The 16,906-nt window shown below is 53.0% G+C and overlaps 1 protein-coding gene and 1 long non-coding RNA gene across 4 annotated transcripts; one reads left to right on the forward strand and one right to left on the reverse strand.

The window, feature by feature from the left end:
- Positions 1-2,088: 2,088 nt before the first annotated feature.
- HOXA11 (homeobox A11) lies at positions 2,089-6,110 on the reverse strand. The gene is made up of 2 exons (XM_039862611.1): positions 5,327-6,110; positions 2,089-3,938 (listed from the first exon to the last, which is right to left on the reverse strand). The coding sequence occupies exons 1-2, from the start codon at positions 6,039-6,041 to the stop codon at positions 3,706-3,708; spliced, it is 948 nt and encodes a 315-aa protein (XP_039718545.1). The 5' UTR covers positions 6,042-6,110; the 3' UTR covers positions 2,089-3,705.
- Positions 6,111-6,160: 50 nt separating this feature from the next.
- On the forward strand, positions 6,161-10,077 carry LOC120602383 (uncharacterized). 3 transcript variants are annotated; one of them, XR_005652735.1, is made up of 3 exons: positions 6,161-7,412; positions 7,516-7,709; positions 9,362-10,077. It is a non-coding gene; the product is annotated as an uncharacterized LOC120602383 (long non-coding RNA). The 3 variants fall into 3 exon arrangements; XR_005652736.1 differs by having other exon boundaries at positions 6,161-7,119; positions 7,260-7,709; XR_005652734.1 differs by having other exon boundaries at positions 6,161-7,709.
- The last annotated feature ends 6,829 nt before the right edge of the window (positions 10,078-16,906 follow it).

Below are 16,906 nucleotides of genomic sequence, written 5' to 3' on the forward strand. Positions count from 1 at the left end.
AAAAAAGCAATACAGACTTCCCTGGAAGCCTCGAAAATCAAATGCGACTTTTCTGAATCGGCCTCTTTCAGAACAAAGGTTTTCCCCAGGCTGCTGGATAGACCTAGAGGCCGCACCTAGTTAGAAACTAGCGACCACTCCGACATCTGCCCCAGGGAATAAGCAGCCGCCACGATTACTGATCACCTCATTGTTTCCAATAGAAACTTTGTTTTCCCCAGTACCGCCAACTCCTTTTTGTCGCCACCACAACTCCCTACCCCAGTCCAGGCGGGACCCTTTGCTCAGATGCCCGCCCCCACTCCATCCCTGGTTCATTCCATTATGAATATTTTTACAAAATCGAAAGATCGCCTTGGGTTTTCAGCTGGCGCAGAGAGCTTAAATCGTCAGCTTTTCCACTTAGGCCTTCCTTCGCTTTTCCATCCTTAGGGAGCGATGGGCGAGGTTGGGGGTGGGGTGGGCTGAGCACCTATACCGTCAACCAGGAGCTCACAAACTCAGCCACTTTCCTCAGCCCTGCTCAGACATCAGCCACCTTCCCACTCCCTCCCCAGCCAGTTTGAAATTGCTAAACCTATGGCCTCTTACCTTGACACATTTCCGAAATCACTGCCAAGGGACAGCGGGCTTCTCCGCGCGGCGACGCCTGCGAAATCTAGAGAAGGCGCGTTGCTTTAAATTACAACACCAACCACTTCTTGAAGGTGAGCCCCCCCCTTTTTTTATACGAAGGGGAGCGGGACAGTGAAATAATGTAACGTGCTGCTCTTAGTATCAGAAGCAAACAAAGGCCAAGAATCGCGCTGGGGTTCCCGGCTCCCTGGCGGCTTTGACATTGATCGGAAGTGCGCCATCTCGCGGTGGATGAATGCCTAGGCCGTGCCCGAACTCGAGCCCGAGCCGGGAGAGGGAAGCAAGCTCCAGGAAGAGACAGAGGAGAAAATGTGCCCAGACCGCTGCTGAAGAGATCTCACTTTTACATCTAAGAAATTGCTGCAAAACCCCAGCCGGGTTTATAGTGGCGCATTCCAAATATGCAAATTGGCCGGCTCGAGAAGGGTTTACGACCACATTGTCACAGCCATCGGAGGATGGGCTTTTATAGGGCTCAGAAATCAAACCCGCGCCCGCTTGCCGCCCGCCTGAGAGCAGTCCTCCTGTCTAGACTCTCTCTAGCAACTTGCGAGACTTTGGTTAATCTTTAACTGTCTCAAAGGAAGTCTTCCCTTAAACCCTGGGCTTCCCTGCTCCCACCCCCTGCCTGCCCCCCAAGAGAGTCCTTGTTCACCTCTGTGTCTGTCAACCTAGACATTCATCTGGGGTGTCTGTCCCACTCCCCTTTCAGCTGGGTTTCCCCAGTGGAGCCAGTTATCCAAACACACAAACAAATAAACAAAGCGGGGTCTGGGGTCTGGGGCCTCTCTCCCAGTTTGATCTCTGCTGCTCTGGCTCTGCCTGGGTGGCTAGGGAGAGGGTGGGGTGGAGGTGGGGTGGCAACAAAAGGCTCTGGTCTTTCTGCCCTGCCCCTCAAGGTTATGGGTGATGTCCAAATTTAAGGCAGAAGTTCAAAGGCAGGAAACAAAGAGGAAACAGGCATCTTTCTTTCCCCAAAGGGAAAAGGCAGCCTCAGCTGGGAGCTGGGGAGAAAGTGCCCTTAGAGACTCCTGAGAGTCTGCTCTTTGTACCCAGACGGGTCTCTTTCTTGCTGAAGGGTTCCCCAGGGCACCCTAGAGTGGTTCCACTTCAGTACTGCTAGTCCTGAGGTGAGGGAGTCCGGCCTGGGATGAGACCCACTGGCCACCTTAAGCCCCGAGGTTTCTTCCCAAGGTCAGTCAGAGGACGAAACTTCATATTCCTGGTCCTGAGAAACCCTTTTCCTGGGACCCCATTCCCCCAAAGGACCTGGCCAGTCACTTTGACTTCCTAAGCCAGGCTTCCCTTGGAGCTAAATCCTGACTAAGTCACCTCCCCAGTCTCTCAGGGGCTTGATGACCTGCCCCTTTCCTGGTGGGGGTGGTGTTGGATGGTAGACATTTGGCAGTAAAAGGTGAGCAAGGAGAGGAATGTCACACCAGGACCCAGTACTCAAGTTTCCACAGTCTTTATTTTCCTTGTGCCCTGTCGCCTGTATACATGCTGTGACATACGCAGTTGGTGAGAATGGAGGACAGGCCAACACTCTTGTTACAAACAAAGCGACCAGAAACTTCTTAACACAGGAAGGCAGAGAAGATTCAATGGGAGGGGTCCTGGCTTTCTCAGCTGAGGTCCCCAGATACTGCTGGGCCGAACGACCTCAGAGCAAACCCAACACTTAACAAATATTGCAAGAAATTAAAAAGACCGTTCCCAACACCCTTCCCGCCCACTCCAACAGTCCAAAGGAAATCAACTAATGGCAAACAAACAAAAAAGTATTCAAACAAAATAGGTTATGGTTCCTTTATTTACAAGTCTTTTGAACACCATCCCTGTATGAAGCGTACATTCAAATATTCTTAGCAGTGAGTGAGTTTAACCGTGGAACATTGTAAACAGATAGAGCCTTTAAATATTTTCTTCATCTTTCCCCCCTCTACATTGCATCTTTTAAAATTTGCTTTGGTTCCTGCAGGGAAATATATATATATATAATATAATATTTATCTTTTAAAATAATTCCAAATCACTCTTGAGCTCTTGGAAGGTCACAGGAAGCTTCCAAGCTCAGTTCTGGGGCATTGAAGGGCAGAGTGTGGCTCCGGAACCGGGTGCTTTGGTGGTCTTGAGTCCCTCATAGCTGGGGACCACTGTCCAGCCTGCTCCTCCACTGAGCAAATCCAAGCTTCGATTAAGCATGGCAGAGACTCTGCCAAGCTGCCGCAGTCCAGAAGCGTTTCCTGCAGAGATCCCGGGGCCAGCGGCCTGGGTGCAGCCTCTTAGTTTTTTGATATCTTCTACCTCAGGGAGTAGTCTGCTCGGCAACCAGACTTTAGGCCTGCGTGGCGGAGCACGATGAAGACCCCTTATTGGTGGGAAAAGCTAGATGGGCTGCAGAAGGCAACTGCTAGAAGCTCAGGCCTGAGACAGCGAGTGCAGTGAGTGGCTAGGAGGGGTGGAGACCCACTAATGCCACCTGGAATGGTAGATTGTTTTTTCGTTTGTTTGTTTTTCCCTCAAGGATCAGCAGCAGTCTCCCGCCTCCTATCACCTCTTAGTCCAGTCGTCTTTCACATTGGCTTTGGAAAGCAGCCCCATTACGGACATCTAGGAATCTTCCCCTTTCTTCCTGCTCCTGTCCCCAAGCTGAACTGTATTTGGAGATTGAATAGCTAGTTGATGCAGGGTTCCTGGGGGTGGGCAGCCTCCATGTGGAGGGTCCTGGGCGGGGGTCGATCTCCAGAGGGCCTGGCAGGGAGCCCAGTCCCTGATGGAGACCACACCCAGCCCGAAGCTCCAGCAGTCTCCAAGAGCGAACCACCAGGGGTCCCAAACCATTCATTCTAGTTGATGCACAACTCTTCGAATTCAATTATTGTTAGGAATCTTAACCACAGATGCCCGAGAGTCCCAGGCTGCCTCCTTGGGGGCTCTATGCCTGTAATGGCCCCTCTCTTGCACACATCCTTTCTTCAAAAGTCACCATGTGCCTTGACCTTGTCAAGGGCAAAATCTGCATATAATCTCATGAAGCCCCCCACACAATTCCAGCTGGCTGGAGCCTTAGAGGAGCGGGTTGGCCGAGTAATACTGTAAACGGTCTCTGTTAATTTTTTTTTCCTTCATTCTCCTGTTCTGAAACCAGATTTTGACTTGACGGTCGGTGAGGTTGAGCATGCGAGACAGCTGCAGGCGCTTCTCTTTGTTGATGTACACACTGAAGAAGAACTCCCGCTCCAGCTCCCGGATCTGGTACTTGGTATAGGGGCAGCGCTTCTTTCGGGTGCGTTGGCCACCTGTGGAGGGAGAAAGAGGCAGGGAGTGAGCCAGGTGTGGGGGCTGCAAACCATCCCAGAGCCCCAAGTGGAGGAAAAGAGCTGACCCCAGGGACCGGAGGCCCTGCGGGAGCCCCATCAAGGTCTCCCCAGGCCCCTACTACCTTCAGGCTCCTACTGCGGGCTGGGGACAGGCTGCAGGCGGAGTCTCAGCCCCAGATAAAAGCCAGCTCCCTACATAGGCCCCCAGGGAGGCTGCTTACACTGCCTCCAGAGCAGAAAGGAGGGATCCTCACAGCAACAGGAGAGTTTGTGCTGCGGAGGCTGCTTTCAAAGCCACAGAGTGGGGGTTGCTGACTGCCTCCAGCCGGGCCAGACTAAATAAACAGCTGCCGGGGGACATTTCACCTTCCAGCACCTGGGCGGCCGGTTCCGAGGCAGTAAAGGCGACCCCAGCCCTAGTCTTTCCCCTCGTTAACATCTGGGCCAGCTGCTGGTTCTTTGTCAGCCTGAGTCCTGGCCACCAGCTCCTGCCTCCACGGCCAACCTCCTGGCTTCCGCGAGGTCGGGAGATGGCAGTGGAAGCCCCCTCTCCTGGGCCTTCTCTGAGCACCAAGACCACACAGCCATCCTGGGCCCGAGTTAGGGCAGGGCTGCTGTTTTAGGTAGAGTGGAGGGAAGAGGGCCTTCCCACAGCTGCTCCCCTTTTCGATAAAACTTCACCAGACATAAAGAAAAAAATCCCGCTTTTGACAGATTGAATCACAATTGTGAATAACAGTTGGACAGAGGCGGCACCTAATTGCCACCGCGCCAGAGGAAAATGGCTTCCTTTGGACAAAAAGGCCAACTTTGGGTTAATTTGTTTCATTTAATATATTGCTCGAGCTAAGCGGGCTATTTTATCTGTTAAACACGCTCCTAGCGCCATCGTTAAACAGCGATGCCTTTGAATCCCGGTCGGGACTGGAGACCCAGTGAAACACATGGCTTTTATAAAAATCTCCGGATTACCTCGCTATCAAAGGCTCCTGGAGCCCTTGCAGGGGGAATTTACAGGCGCCCACCTCCGGCTCCCCAGCCCCAAGCTGGCCCCGAGCGGGGTCGAGCTGCCGGGCTTTGGGAGCTGAGAAGGGAAAAAGGGGGGAAAGGGAGGCTTTCTTTCTTTCTTTCTTTCTTTCTTTTTTTTTTTTTTCGCAGGCATGCCTTGGCCGGTGGGTATTTCACGGCCAATTTCAGCACTCGCCACGTGATCCCGCCTTTTATAACAAAGTTTTGTTGGGGGAAACCTAAAGGCCCTTCATAAACCTTATATGCTTATAAAACAGCATATAAAAATTTAACAGCGGTGCTGCGCTAGATTTCCAACTCCCCTTTCATAAAGCGCAGGGCGCTGCCTTTATACGTACTGGAGCCGCCGGCCTTGTCCTCAGTGTGGCCGGAAGACGACTCGGGGCTGCTGCTGCTCTCGGGGCGCCGCCGCCGCTCCTTTTCCTCCGCCGCCGCCGCCGCCGCCGCCTCCCGGCAGCCGCCGGCGCCGCTGTCCGAACTTGAAGTTGCCGGCGTGCCCGTGGCCGCTGCCGCCGCCGCCGCCGAGGTCGCCGCGGCCGCCGGGGGCCCCTTCTCCGCGCTCTTGTCCCCGGGGTAGTCCGAGGAGGCGAGGTTTTCCGGGTTGCCGTAGGCCGTCTCGAAAAACTGGTCGAAAGCCTGCGGCAGGACGCCGTTCCTGCCCACGGTGCTATAGAAATTGGACGAGACGGCGGGGGTGGGGTGGTGGTAGACGTTGGCCGAGCTCTTGGCCAGCACGTCGCCAGGCACGCCGGCCGCGCTGGGCGCCTGCAGGCAGTCTCTGTGCACGAGCTCCTCCGCGGAGTAGCAGTGGGCCAGATTGCCGCGGGGGTGCCATTTAGTGGCGGGCTCAATGGCGTACTCTCTGAAGGTCACTTCGCGCACGGGTTGGACCTGGGGCAGGTTGGAAGAGTAGGAGTATGTCATTGGGCGCGAAGACGGGGTCTGGGGCAGAAAAGAAGGGAGGCTGGAGAAATCTGGACCCGAGACGTAGTAAGTACAACTTGGCAAATACATGTTAGAGGAGCAGGGACCACGCTCATCAAAATCCATCATTGGGCTACCTTGGGCTCTCCGCAGTAGCCGAGCTTAACATGATTCTCCACTGCAGCTGCCTCTTTGAAGCGGATCCGTGAAGTAGAAATTTGGAGACGTAAGCTGACGTGGAAATCTATCCCCATCCTTAGCAGGGAGGTGCTGGTCATGTGACCCGATGTTGAAATTGACAAGCTGCGAGCTAGTCCGGGCCTCACCCCCCCTTTCCTTTTTTCTCCCCCCTCCCTCCCCGGCTTCCTTTCTTTGTAGCCACCTCAGGGGAAGCAACAGATCGTCACTCGGTGTTCTCACCGAAAGCACGTAATCGCCGGTGTAACTCATGTTGGCTGGGGGGCCTCCCCGGCGCGCGGCAAAGCTGGGCCGCGCCCCGCTTGTGCTCAGCGGCACGGTCCTGGCCCTCAAGTGCGCCGAGGGCGGTGAGAGAACTCAACTTCTGCCACCCACCACTCCCCGGGTGAGGGACGCCCCACGCTGGGGGTGGCCGGGTGGGAGCTCGTCGCTGCGTGTCCTGTGCGTGGTTTTGGAATCAATTTGCTTGGAGGATCGCGTTCGCGCCTCCTTCTTCGCTGTCCCCCTCACACTGGCTTGCTCTGGGAGACACCTCTGCCTCAGACTCTGGCCGGACCCCCTTCGGGGCCAGGGTTCGCAGCCGTGGATGTGCCGGCCTCATGGCTTGCCCGATTTGCACGGTGACTTGATTACACGCTCGCATTCATGGTCACTTCCGAAGCGCTTTAGTGCCTTCCGTCCCTAAACCGCCAACGACCAGGGCGGCTTCCCCCGCGGTTTGTCAGGGATCCGCAGGTCCCGGAGGGCCTTCGTCTTACCCGGGATCCACCTCCCTTTCATCCTCCTTGTCGGCCTCCTCACCCCATGCCCTGCCCTCGGAGAAACCCCCTCCTCCTCGCTGCCTGCCGGGGTTCGGAGTCGCTCCGCAGAGCCAGAGACGCGGGGGCTGCGCCGCTGCGCACTAGCCCTCCCGCCCGGTCTTCTGGAGCTGAGGACTCGGGAAATCAAGCAGTAGAGGCGAGACTTGGGCTGTTTTAGAGGCGCTGACATCCGAGGAGCCTTCTCCTGGGTATGCTGCAACTTCCTGGGGCCCACCAGCTGCTAGCGAACTCCAGAGCAGTAGGGAGAGTGGGGACAGTGAGAAGGGGCGAGGACGAGGGATCGTGGCTGAGAAAGGGGTAACATGCCTTCTCTCCTTCCTTGAAAAAGCCTGAGAGCCAAGGATGTACAGGGCAGAAACTCAAAAGTGCCTTTCCTACTACTCATCCCACAGAAGGAACACAATGCCAAAGAAAAGAGACAAGAGACGTGCTTCCCAAACTTCCAGCACCTTGGGTGGAAAGGACGCCTTAAAAAGTCTAGGTATGAGCTAAAGATAGAGACAGAGGCCATAGCGACTAGTGTGAGCTTTCTTGGGAAGAGGAAAGAAAAAGATGGATGGTGAAAAACGCTCACTGTCCTGCAGGATTGAATGAACAATGTTTGGGAGAAGCAAAAGAAGACAACACAGAGCAGCCAGGCAGGGCCAGGAGCTGGGAGGGGCCCAGCCTGGGGCCTCCCCACACCTATCTTCTTGGAAGGAGCTGGATGCCCCTGAAGAAAAGTCGAAAATGAACAAGAATAACCTTTTCCCTTTCCCTGTCCAGGAAATAGCCAAAGGTATTTATATATCTTGGGGAGATTTAGAGTATAAACTCTAAGATCTTTGGTATTTAAGTGTCAACATCGATTTATTTATTTATTGCTGAGTGGACTGTAACTGACTCAATAACAAATCTAATCATGTATTGCACTGGAAAAGAAATATTCTCATTATGTATTTTCTCCAAATGATGGCCCACCATTGCATTTGAATGCCCACTGTAAATATCAATAATATCAAGTAATTACTCTGTAGTGGAGTAAACTAATTTATTAGCATTAATGTTTATGTGGCTCCTACCTCCCTCCTTTATAAGGGTGGCTTATCACAAATCATACTTCTCGGACACATTGGTTTAATGAATTCTTTATTCGGGGTTTGCTGCAAGAACTTTTGTGCTCCTTGAATCCCTGAGAGCTGAACTCGAAATTATTTGAGCATCTTCAGCTTGACATATTTGTCCACTGTGGCTTGTGCAGAGGAGGTCTGGTGGGAAGGAAGGTTGCTGGGGAAGGGTAGCTTGAGACCTCCTAAAGCTGGGAATTACAGTTATAGGATTGCCCTGCAGCGAAAAAACTTCGATTTCCAGCAGCGACCAACAAGGCAAAATATTTATTTCTCCACAGTATCTCTTTCTTGGAGACAGAGCATAAAAAGGAGAAGGAGATGTTTGTGAACAGCAGTATTTGAGCTATTCCCTGGCTTGATTTTGGCTCTCCCAAACTCTCTCCTAGGAGCCCACCCAGTCCCCACCACCCCTCGCCCTCGAACAAAAGGAATGCATGAGGGGTTTCAGTGACTTTGCCATAACAAAGGCGCCACCATTGCGGGGCTTGCCCCGCCCCTGGGTGAAGGCAAACAAATTCTTGCACTTGTATGAGGGCTTTTAAGACTATAATTGAACCCGGGGGCGTCTAGGAGAACCGAAAACAGTTCTAGACAGACCTGGGGTTTTATAGCACTTTTGGCAGTCAACTTCAGGTTGTGCCTGAGCAGACCGGCTGCGGTGGCCGCCAGCGGGGGACACCAGCCGCCTCCCCCAGCTGCACGCAGCCTCTCTCCTAATTATATCGGTTTCCCCTGGGTGCCAAGAAGAAGGGGTTCCCACAGAAAGGTCGGTATGGAGATGTGCTCTGTTCCTCATAACCAATGCCTCCCGTGTCCTTGATAGCAAAGCCGAGAGGGTGCTGGCAGGTCCCATGGGTGTCTACAGGAGACAAAGGCGAGTTCCAGAGGAAAGGCTGGAGGGGAGGAAGGCGCTCTGGGAGTGGCAGGCAGGGCAATTCGGAAGGCTGTACTGAAGTGGGGTGCCAGGAGGGACTTGTAGTCTGGAAGGGGGTGTGTGGGGGCGCTGCCGTGAAGATAGATAAGGGGAAAGGCTTTAATGCCAGGAGAAGGGCAAACGCCTGGAGTGGCGAGTGCTTTAGTTCCCCAGCAGGGACAGAAGGGGACGACCAGATCCCCAAGGCTGCCCGCCGCTCCCCGCTTCGCCTGCCTCAGCCCCTCTTGCGCAGGTTACACTGGCAAAGTGAACGTTTGGTGGGGGGGAGGAGTTAGAGGGTGGGTGCAGCTCCGAGGATCAGACCAAATCTTGGGGAAACAAAGGAAGCTGCTGCGAGTCCTTGGTTTTGACTTTGCTCTGCGCCTAATTGACTCTTCCGCTTTGCAGGACCAACCGTGGAGCTGAGCCCACCCAGCTCAGGGGAAGACCCGACGGGGGCTAAAGCTGCCCTGGAAGGCCAAGTCCGAGCTGCATTTCTTGAAGAGGCTGAGGAGGGCAAGGCTATGACATTGGCCCTGGAGACTGGTTTCCCATGAGCTGCTCTTTCTCAGGAGCTCCGCACCGCGGGGCCATCTCCAGAAAACAGTCTTCAGTGTGTATTTCCTTTTATCGTCAACCCGAAACCCCACGGCAGCTAATGCAAGAGGCCAAAAATATTTGGGAGGAAGAAAAACAAAGGCAGGAAGTGGCGGCAGCCTGATGGTGCGTGTGTCTGCGGAGAAGGGAGGGAGCCGTTTCAATCTCTTCTTGTTTTTCCAAACTTCAAGGTTTAGGCAGCCCTAGCAGGGCCGGCCCTGTCGCTCCCCACGCAGCTTTTGGAGATGGCCACCCGGAGAGGAGAGGGCTGGAGCCCGCGCCGGCCTCGTCAGGCGGAAACAGCTAACGAGGCGATTTGCTCAGCAAAGCAGACCAAGCCTTTCCAAGGCTTCCTTTGATCTGGCCCTTAAGGTGGGGGATTGGGGAGCTCTTCAGCACCTCGGGACCCTCCTCAGGCGGGTCGGGTCGAGGGCGCCCTGGCAGGGACGCTTCGTGTGCCCTGTGCTCCACGCGCCTTCCCAGGTGGGATATCGGAATAAAGTGTGTCCAGGTGCTTCTGCCCAGGACTGACGCCTCTGCTTCTTCTTGCAGCCGAGGGGTCTGGGCAGCAGCCGGAGGGCGGCTGTTGGAGGTGCCCAGGGTTGGGTAGCCTCGGGGCGGTCAGTGCACACGGGGGCAATGTGAGGCCTTTCCAGCGGGGTTGTTGTGCTGGCGGGGTTTCTAGCACAGTCGTCGGAAGGACTTGAGCCCGCCGAAAAGATTGTCACTTGATAGGCAGTTTAATATTTGCTCACTCCAGCGGAGGGTGGAGCTGGAGGCAGGGAGCACCTCCAGACTCCGAGGTTCTCAGCCCCAACTGGCGCTGCTGCTAGGCTGCCCTCTGCTTTCCTCGGGGCAGGCTTGGGTGCCGGCAGTGGCTCCCAGTCCCCCAAATCTGAGAATCTGACGTCCCCAACGTCTGCACTGGCAGCCCTTTGACTGCTTAGTGGATACTTCATAGCCTGAATGCCAACCTCAGGCTGCCCGTTCATCCCAGTCCCTCCCTCGCCCGTCCTGTCTCCCCGTAGTTCCTGCTCATCGCTCTCCTGCTCGGCCTCTTTTCAGCCGAGTCCCCCCTTCTTCAGCCTCCTGCTTCTTCTTATGCTTCTGTAGGCTGTAAGCTGAGCAAGAACTGAGGTGCCACTGGAGGGCACCCAGTACTCAAGGACAGAGAAGGGGGACTGTTAGGTTCCTGACTCTTCCTCGGTTCAGGCCTCCACCAGGGATCTGGACTAGATTTCTCACCTGCTGCTGCACTCCATTCCAAGGCCCTACCACGTCCTTTTCTTCTCCCTTCCTCTCTCACCAACACTTCCGCCTTCTCTTCTTGAGACCCAGCTCCTGCTTTTCTAGGCCCAGCAATCCTGGATGGCAGCCGGCCTGGGAGGAGTCAGGCCCACTTGGCAGACGAAACTCTCTCCCAAAGAGCTACAGTCATTTATCTGTGGATTGCTTAGGGCACAAATTTTTTGCCTCTTCTTGCTGGTCTGATCCTCTACCTTCTTCTATCCTTAAATGACACCTGTTTCTAGAAAACCACGCAGAAGATTATTTCAACCCAGGTGACCATACTGCACACAGGTGCAAGAGCTGGCTGGAGGACCGAGGGTGGTAATAGCCATAGAGCCCTTCCTGGGCTCTCTCCTTCCGAGTGGGAGGTGTCCTAGAGGTACATCTGTCCTCCATGGTGAGCCTGGGACATGGGTTGTATGAGAAGGCCCAGGAGATCTCCTCGTGTTTGTTCTCAGGAAATCAGAAAAAAAAGTCTATGGGCAGATCAGGGCTAATCTATCACATTTCCAGATGCTGCTCTGAGGTGACACTGAAGTATCTGGGACCCTCCTCTATCACTGCCAGGTGGAGGCCGGGTTAACTAATCCCCTTGGCTTGGCGAGGCACCCACCTGTCCACAAGCTCCTCTATCCTTCTGAAAGCACAAAAGCATGAGAACAGGTAGTGCCTTGAACTTGACCTTTTGGTTGGTCTTGACCCACAGAGGTCCCTTAAACATCTGAAAAAGTCCACATCCTTCCACTGGCCTTTGAGGGAGGGTAAAGCATAGAGCTCAACTGAGGGTCTCAGACACCCAAACAATCTGGTTATTATTTAGTTTAGTGAGTCCCAAACTGATGGGAGAAAGAGCTTACTTCCTTTGAGAACGATTATTTTTATTGTGCACTCATTAGAGATTTTTTTCCCCTATTGAGTGGGAACAAATTGGGTGAGGGGAACTTTGAAAGGCAAAGCCCTGGTTCTCAGCGTCTGCCTTCCATGCTTCCTGCAACTTCGGCCCATACGGGTTTTCCCAGCCCAGTGTGTCTGCAATAAAGAGGAGAAATGCGGGTGGCCAAGCCAGAAGGTGGCCCTGGGGTCTTGGTCCCCACAGCTGTGGCTCACAGGAAACCCCATGCCCCAGCTGCATCCCAAGACAGTTCCCCAAGTTTCTCTGTTTCTACTCAGCCAGGATCCATGGCTCACATTCCAGACTTGAGAAGAGTGAGCCCCTGTCCAGCCCAGCCCTGCCCTAAGCGTCTCTGCCACATGCCCTGCTAGGCAGTTCTGCGAGGCACCTAACCACAGACAATCCCTCCAGCAGCTAGTGTCCCCTCAAGGCCCTACTCCATGGCACAGCCCTAAGGACCAAGTCTAGCTTTTTTGTCTTCTGTTAAAAAAAAAAAATCATTTGCAGGGCCTCTGAGTCACCTGGAGCAATAAGCTCAGCGGCAGACTGGCCTTACTCTATTTGTTGACCACTGGGCCTGATGTGGTGACCTGCTGCCGGCAGGGGCTCCCGCATCTCCAGAGCACAGGGAGGGGGTTCTTGGGGCCCAGGAATCAGGGATTTTTACCTTTGGCAGAGTGCACCTCACTTCTTGACCCAGATTTTAGGCAGAAGAGGAAGAGCATCAAAGTTCTCACCAAAGGCCTGCCACACATTGAAAAAGCGGGCCTGGACTCAGGGGCCTCAAGAGACACTCCCAGCAGGGTCCTTGCTCCTCCATCTAATTCCTGGCCCTGTGGGCCCCACTGTCCTTGGGCCCTTGTTTCTACAAAAGTTTGAACTGGATCCAGCCACCTCTAATCTCCCCACCTTGCAGGAGCTACCTCTCAGCGGGGCCAGGCTTTCGCGGGCTCCGAAGTCTCCTAGACCCCACTCTTCCAGGACTCCACGGAGGCACAGCCTGGGCCATCCCTGGCTTCGAGAACTCAATAGGGCTGGGGGTTACCTAGTTGGAAACCAAGAAAGACCCCTTCCTCCATTCCACCAGCCCAGACTATCAGAACCGGCTTGCCACCCTAGTTGTGTGTCCTGTGCCGCCCTGTGCCTTCCTGCCGCCTCCGCCGTTGCGTTGCGACCGATAGGGCGGCCCTGACCCTGGGGGCGGCCATGGCGCCGAGGACTTGACCTTTGCAGCTCCAGAGGACATCGCTCTCTGAGCCCGTAGGAAGGGATTCTGCGGTCTCCAGCTTCTCCCACCCAACAGCAGCCCGGCCAACCGACGCCTGCTGCGCCGCTCACCCCCATTCCCCCTTCCATTTTGCGCAGCGTCGGCATGCCCGCAGCCGGAACAAAGCCCTCAGCAATGCTCTTGCCACCTCCTGTTAGAGCTCTTGTCCCCAGCTCCCCGAGGCCAAGCGACTCAGAGCTAAAGCCAGGCTGTCTAAGGGCCTCCCCAGCACCCTCTTCTCTCGCTTGACCGCAGCCAGCGCGCCAGGTACGACTCTGGGTACCCGCCGTGACGGCTTCGCTCGTGCGGGGTCCCGGCCTCAGGCTGCGGGCGGCGCGGCGGCCGAGCCCAGCGTCGCAGGGGCGCGGGGCGCAGCGAGGCCCGAGGCTGTCTCTCCCGCCGCGGCGGAGCCCCGCGCGGCAGCCTGGGCGCGGGATTTGGTCGCTCGGATCCACAACGTGGCCCTGCGTGCCCAGCTCGCTCTCCGCGCCCTCGGATCTCACCCCAGCCAGCCGCCCGGGGTGCGGAAAGCGGAAGTATTTGGTAGAGAAAAACACGGTTTCTTTTCAGCCCGTCTCAGCACCCCTTTTAGAGAAAATGCTCCTGTCAAGTTTTATTTCCCGTTGCAAACCACCTTCCACGCTGCCAAGAATTAAGACTGGGAGAGATTAAATACCCGATTATTCTCTTGGGGAGGGTGGGGCGGGGCAGAAGAGAGCACCCACACAAAACATTCGTTTCCATCGGCTCGGAACGCCTAGCGAGGCCCACGAAGGCCCGCTCCGGCGGCGGTGACGTCAGCCTGCAGCTGCGGGGCGGCTTGCGGGCTCTGGCGCGCGACCCTCCCGCGTCCTCCCGGCGCTGGCCGGGGGGTCCCGGGCCTCGACCTCCGCCTACGCCCTGCTGCACGCCCGCAAGCCCTGAGCGAGGCCGGCCCTGGGAGGGTGTGAGCCTCCATTTTGAGTAGAGGGTTCATGAGGAAGAGTGGAGGATTTTGAGCCTCTTCTCTGTCCCCGACGGGCGCGACATCAGGCAGCTCTGAGTCTGCAGCGGCGCTTCTCCGGCTCACCCGTGTCCCCGCACCTGGGGCGAGCCCCGCGCCGCCGCCCAGCCGCGCGCCAAGGCTTGACCAGCTCAGAGGCGCCGTTGTCATGAGTCCTGCCCGGTGGATCCAGCTCTTCAGCGGCGCTACCGAGCCAGACAGAAATGAAATCGACTGTGGCAAGGCCTTGGCTGCTTTCACGGAGGGATTTTTCTGTGTCAGAGTCTCTTTTCTTCCCTTTCAAATCTAATTAAAAATAGCCAATATCTTTCAGGCATTCGTCGGCGCGGCACAGATGCGCGAGGATCGAAGCAGCAGATCAGAAAGTGGGTGTTTTCACAAAGAATGAAGCCGGCTGCTATGTACCCGGAGGCCTAGCAGATGAAAACTTAATTATTGTGTGCCTGTCTCAAAACCTAGGCATAAATCTCCGCAGGCCTCTTGGATAACGCTACATTTTTGCTTATGAAAAATGGGACGCGAGCGACTCGCTGCTCATTTCTCGGATTCTCCAGGTCTCGGGCTGCTGACACGCATTCGATCAACTTTAAAGGACTGCGCATAAATCAGCGAGCCCCTAGCGTCTCCTCCGCAGAGTTCCGCAAATCCAGAAGGGCGCCTCTGAACACACCAGGTCTAAGGCTTGGCAGTCCCAGGGCGGCCTCGGGCTCCGCTCGAGAATTCGCAGAGAGGACACGAGAGGCCGCATCTTCACCTAACCCTCCAAACACATTCAGCAGGGTGTAATCCGCACATACGTTACACGCTGAAATCTGTCACCAACCACCCGAATACATACTATCGCCCTCAGCTGAATTGCACTGCCTCATGAATTTTTAAGAAAATATTTCAATTCGGTTGAATTTTTAAAAGAATAATTTCCTTTTCCCCCTTTCTTTCTTAAAAAAAAAAAATTCTTTTTTTTTTTAACCCATATAATTTAAATCCATGGCTTCAGCTCTGCATCAGGCATAAATAGTGGTGAAATGCAAAGTGACATTTTACAATCACCCACTTAAAATACCTTAATAAATTTGACAGTATTAAGAGCAAATGGAAAAAAATAGGGTTTTTTCCTAAATCCCATATTTATAATTTGTTTTAATGGCAACATGACAGGCCATTACAGGATTTAAAGTCTTTGTTAATTTAATAGATGAAAATGGTGTCTAGTTGTTTCCATATTTACTATGTCTTATTCAAAAAGTTTTCCTTTTAGAAAACAATATACTTGAATCAGCTATCCAACCCACACTATCCCAGTGTCTTTTGTCATTTTTCTTATACGGTGGCTGGCATCCTCTTAGATGTCTTTTTTTTTCTAAAGGTTTAGACTACTTGTTATTTGGTCATTAGGGAGTCATCATAATCCACGCTTACTTCAGAATATCTGGTAGATCCACGGGAATTTTAAATAAAGGGAGTTAGGTAAGATCGACATTATTAACAACCATTTTTAGAATAGGGGGGAAACCCCTCTGAAATATCTTCTGTCATTAGTTTTAAAAACTGCAGGGAGAAAAAAAAGGAAAAACTACTACTTTACCCAGAGTTCCTGCAGTGGCGATGGCTTGTGAAAGGGGCGGTATTCGGGCTGCAGAGCTGCTGTTGGTCTCCTTCCTAGGCCTGAGGCTCAGAATATTTCTTACATCTAAAGAAAAATATCCCCCATCAACAGAAGAGTCCCCTTTGGAGTTGTTCATAAACACACAGTTTGATCCAGTTTTGAGGGGATTTTCCACCACTTTAAACATTTGGGGAGAAAGTTGTTACTTTGGAATGACGGCAGCTCTTTTAGGAATGGTGTGCTGGTGTGCTGGTGCACGAGACTTGGGAAGGTTGAACTAAGGCATCATTTTCATTTGTTTCCACAAATAGAGTGAAAATCCTCAGGGCAGCAAAATTTGATTGCACTTCACAAGGCCATTCCATAAGTATGTTTCAAGACTCTATTGTTTTTGAGATAGCTTTAGAGATTCTTTCTATAAGGCTCCATTTGTAAAGAAGCTAGAAATCTTCAGGTTGGAGAGGTTTCCATCAGCCAGGTTTGCAACCAATCAATACTGTTTTCCATAAAATGATGAGTACGGTTCTTCAGGTTACAATCACTTTCCTCTAATGTAAAGATGAAATTAACCTCATCTCAAAAGTCTACATTCTAAGGATCCTGGTTCCATCAACATTGAAATACATATGTGCATAGTATGGATTTGACAAAAAAAACATTACCATATGTATGTGTGTACATATACATTCTATATGTATATATACATACACATACATATGTATTATTTATGACTCTAAACACAGCACCTGATGTGTTGTTAGGGGTCAGTAATTCATAGATATAATACTTATTATTACTATTATTATTATTATTATAGTTTTGATGGTGGTCGTTAATATTAAATGTATGTATTTCTTCCACAAATCAAATGGCAACCTCTCAAACATCAGTATAAGATTGCACACAACCCAGGAGCAGCACTCGGCTCTGAGCTATCCAGGATAGCTCTCCTTCTGCATCCATATTATGGTCATTTTGTAGATATGAGATCTTTAAGCTCTCATACTGGCCTCTTAAGAGGTGGGTTTCTTTGAATTTCTGAGATGTAACTCTAGAACTCTAGAGTTAGCAGGCATCTGAAACTTTTTATTTGCCGTATAGACTCCCCTCTAGCTCTAATTAGGATGGTAGACCACCTTGGAGGGTGAGGGCCAGGAGAGAATGGTTATTTAAGAACACTGCTTAGATTGTAACAAAAATGTACAGGTTTAAAGGCAGAGCTGCAGAAATCTGATGCAGAGCAAGTTGCTGTGAAAACAAATCGAACTTGGCCATTAAAGAAAAGGAGCAAAACAGCA

The sequence above is a fragment of the Pteropus medius genome, unplaced genomic scaffold, assembly GCF_902729225.1.
Source record: "Pteropus medius unplaced genomic scaffold, Ma_sr-lr_union100, whole genome shotgun sequence".
Taxonomy (NCBI): Eukaryota; Metazoa; Chordata; class Mammalia; order Chiroptera; family Pteropodidae; genus Pteropus; species Pteropus medius.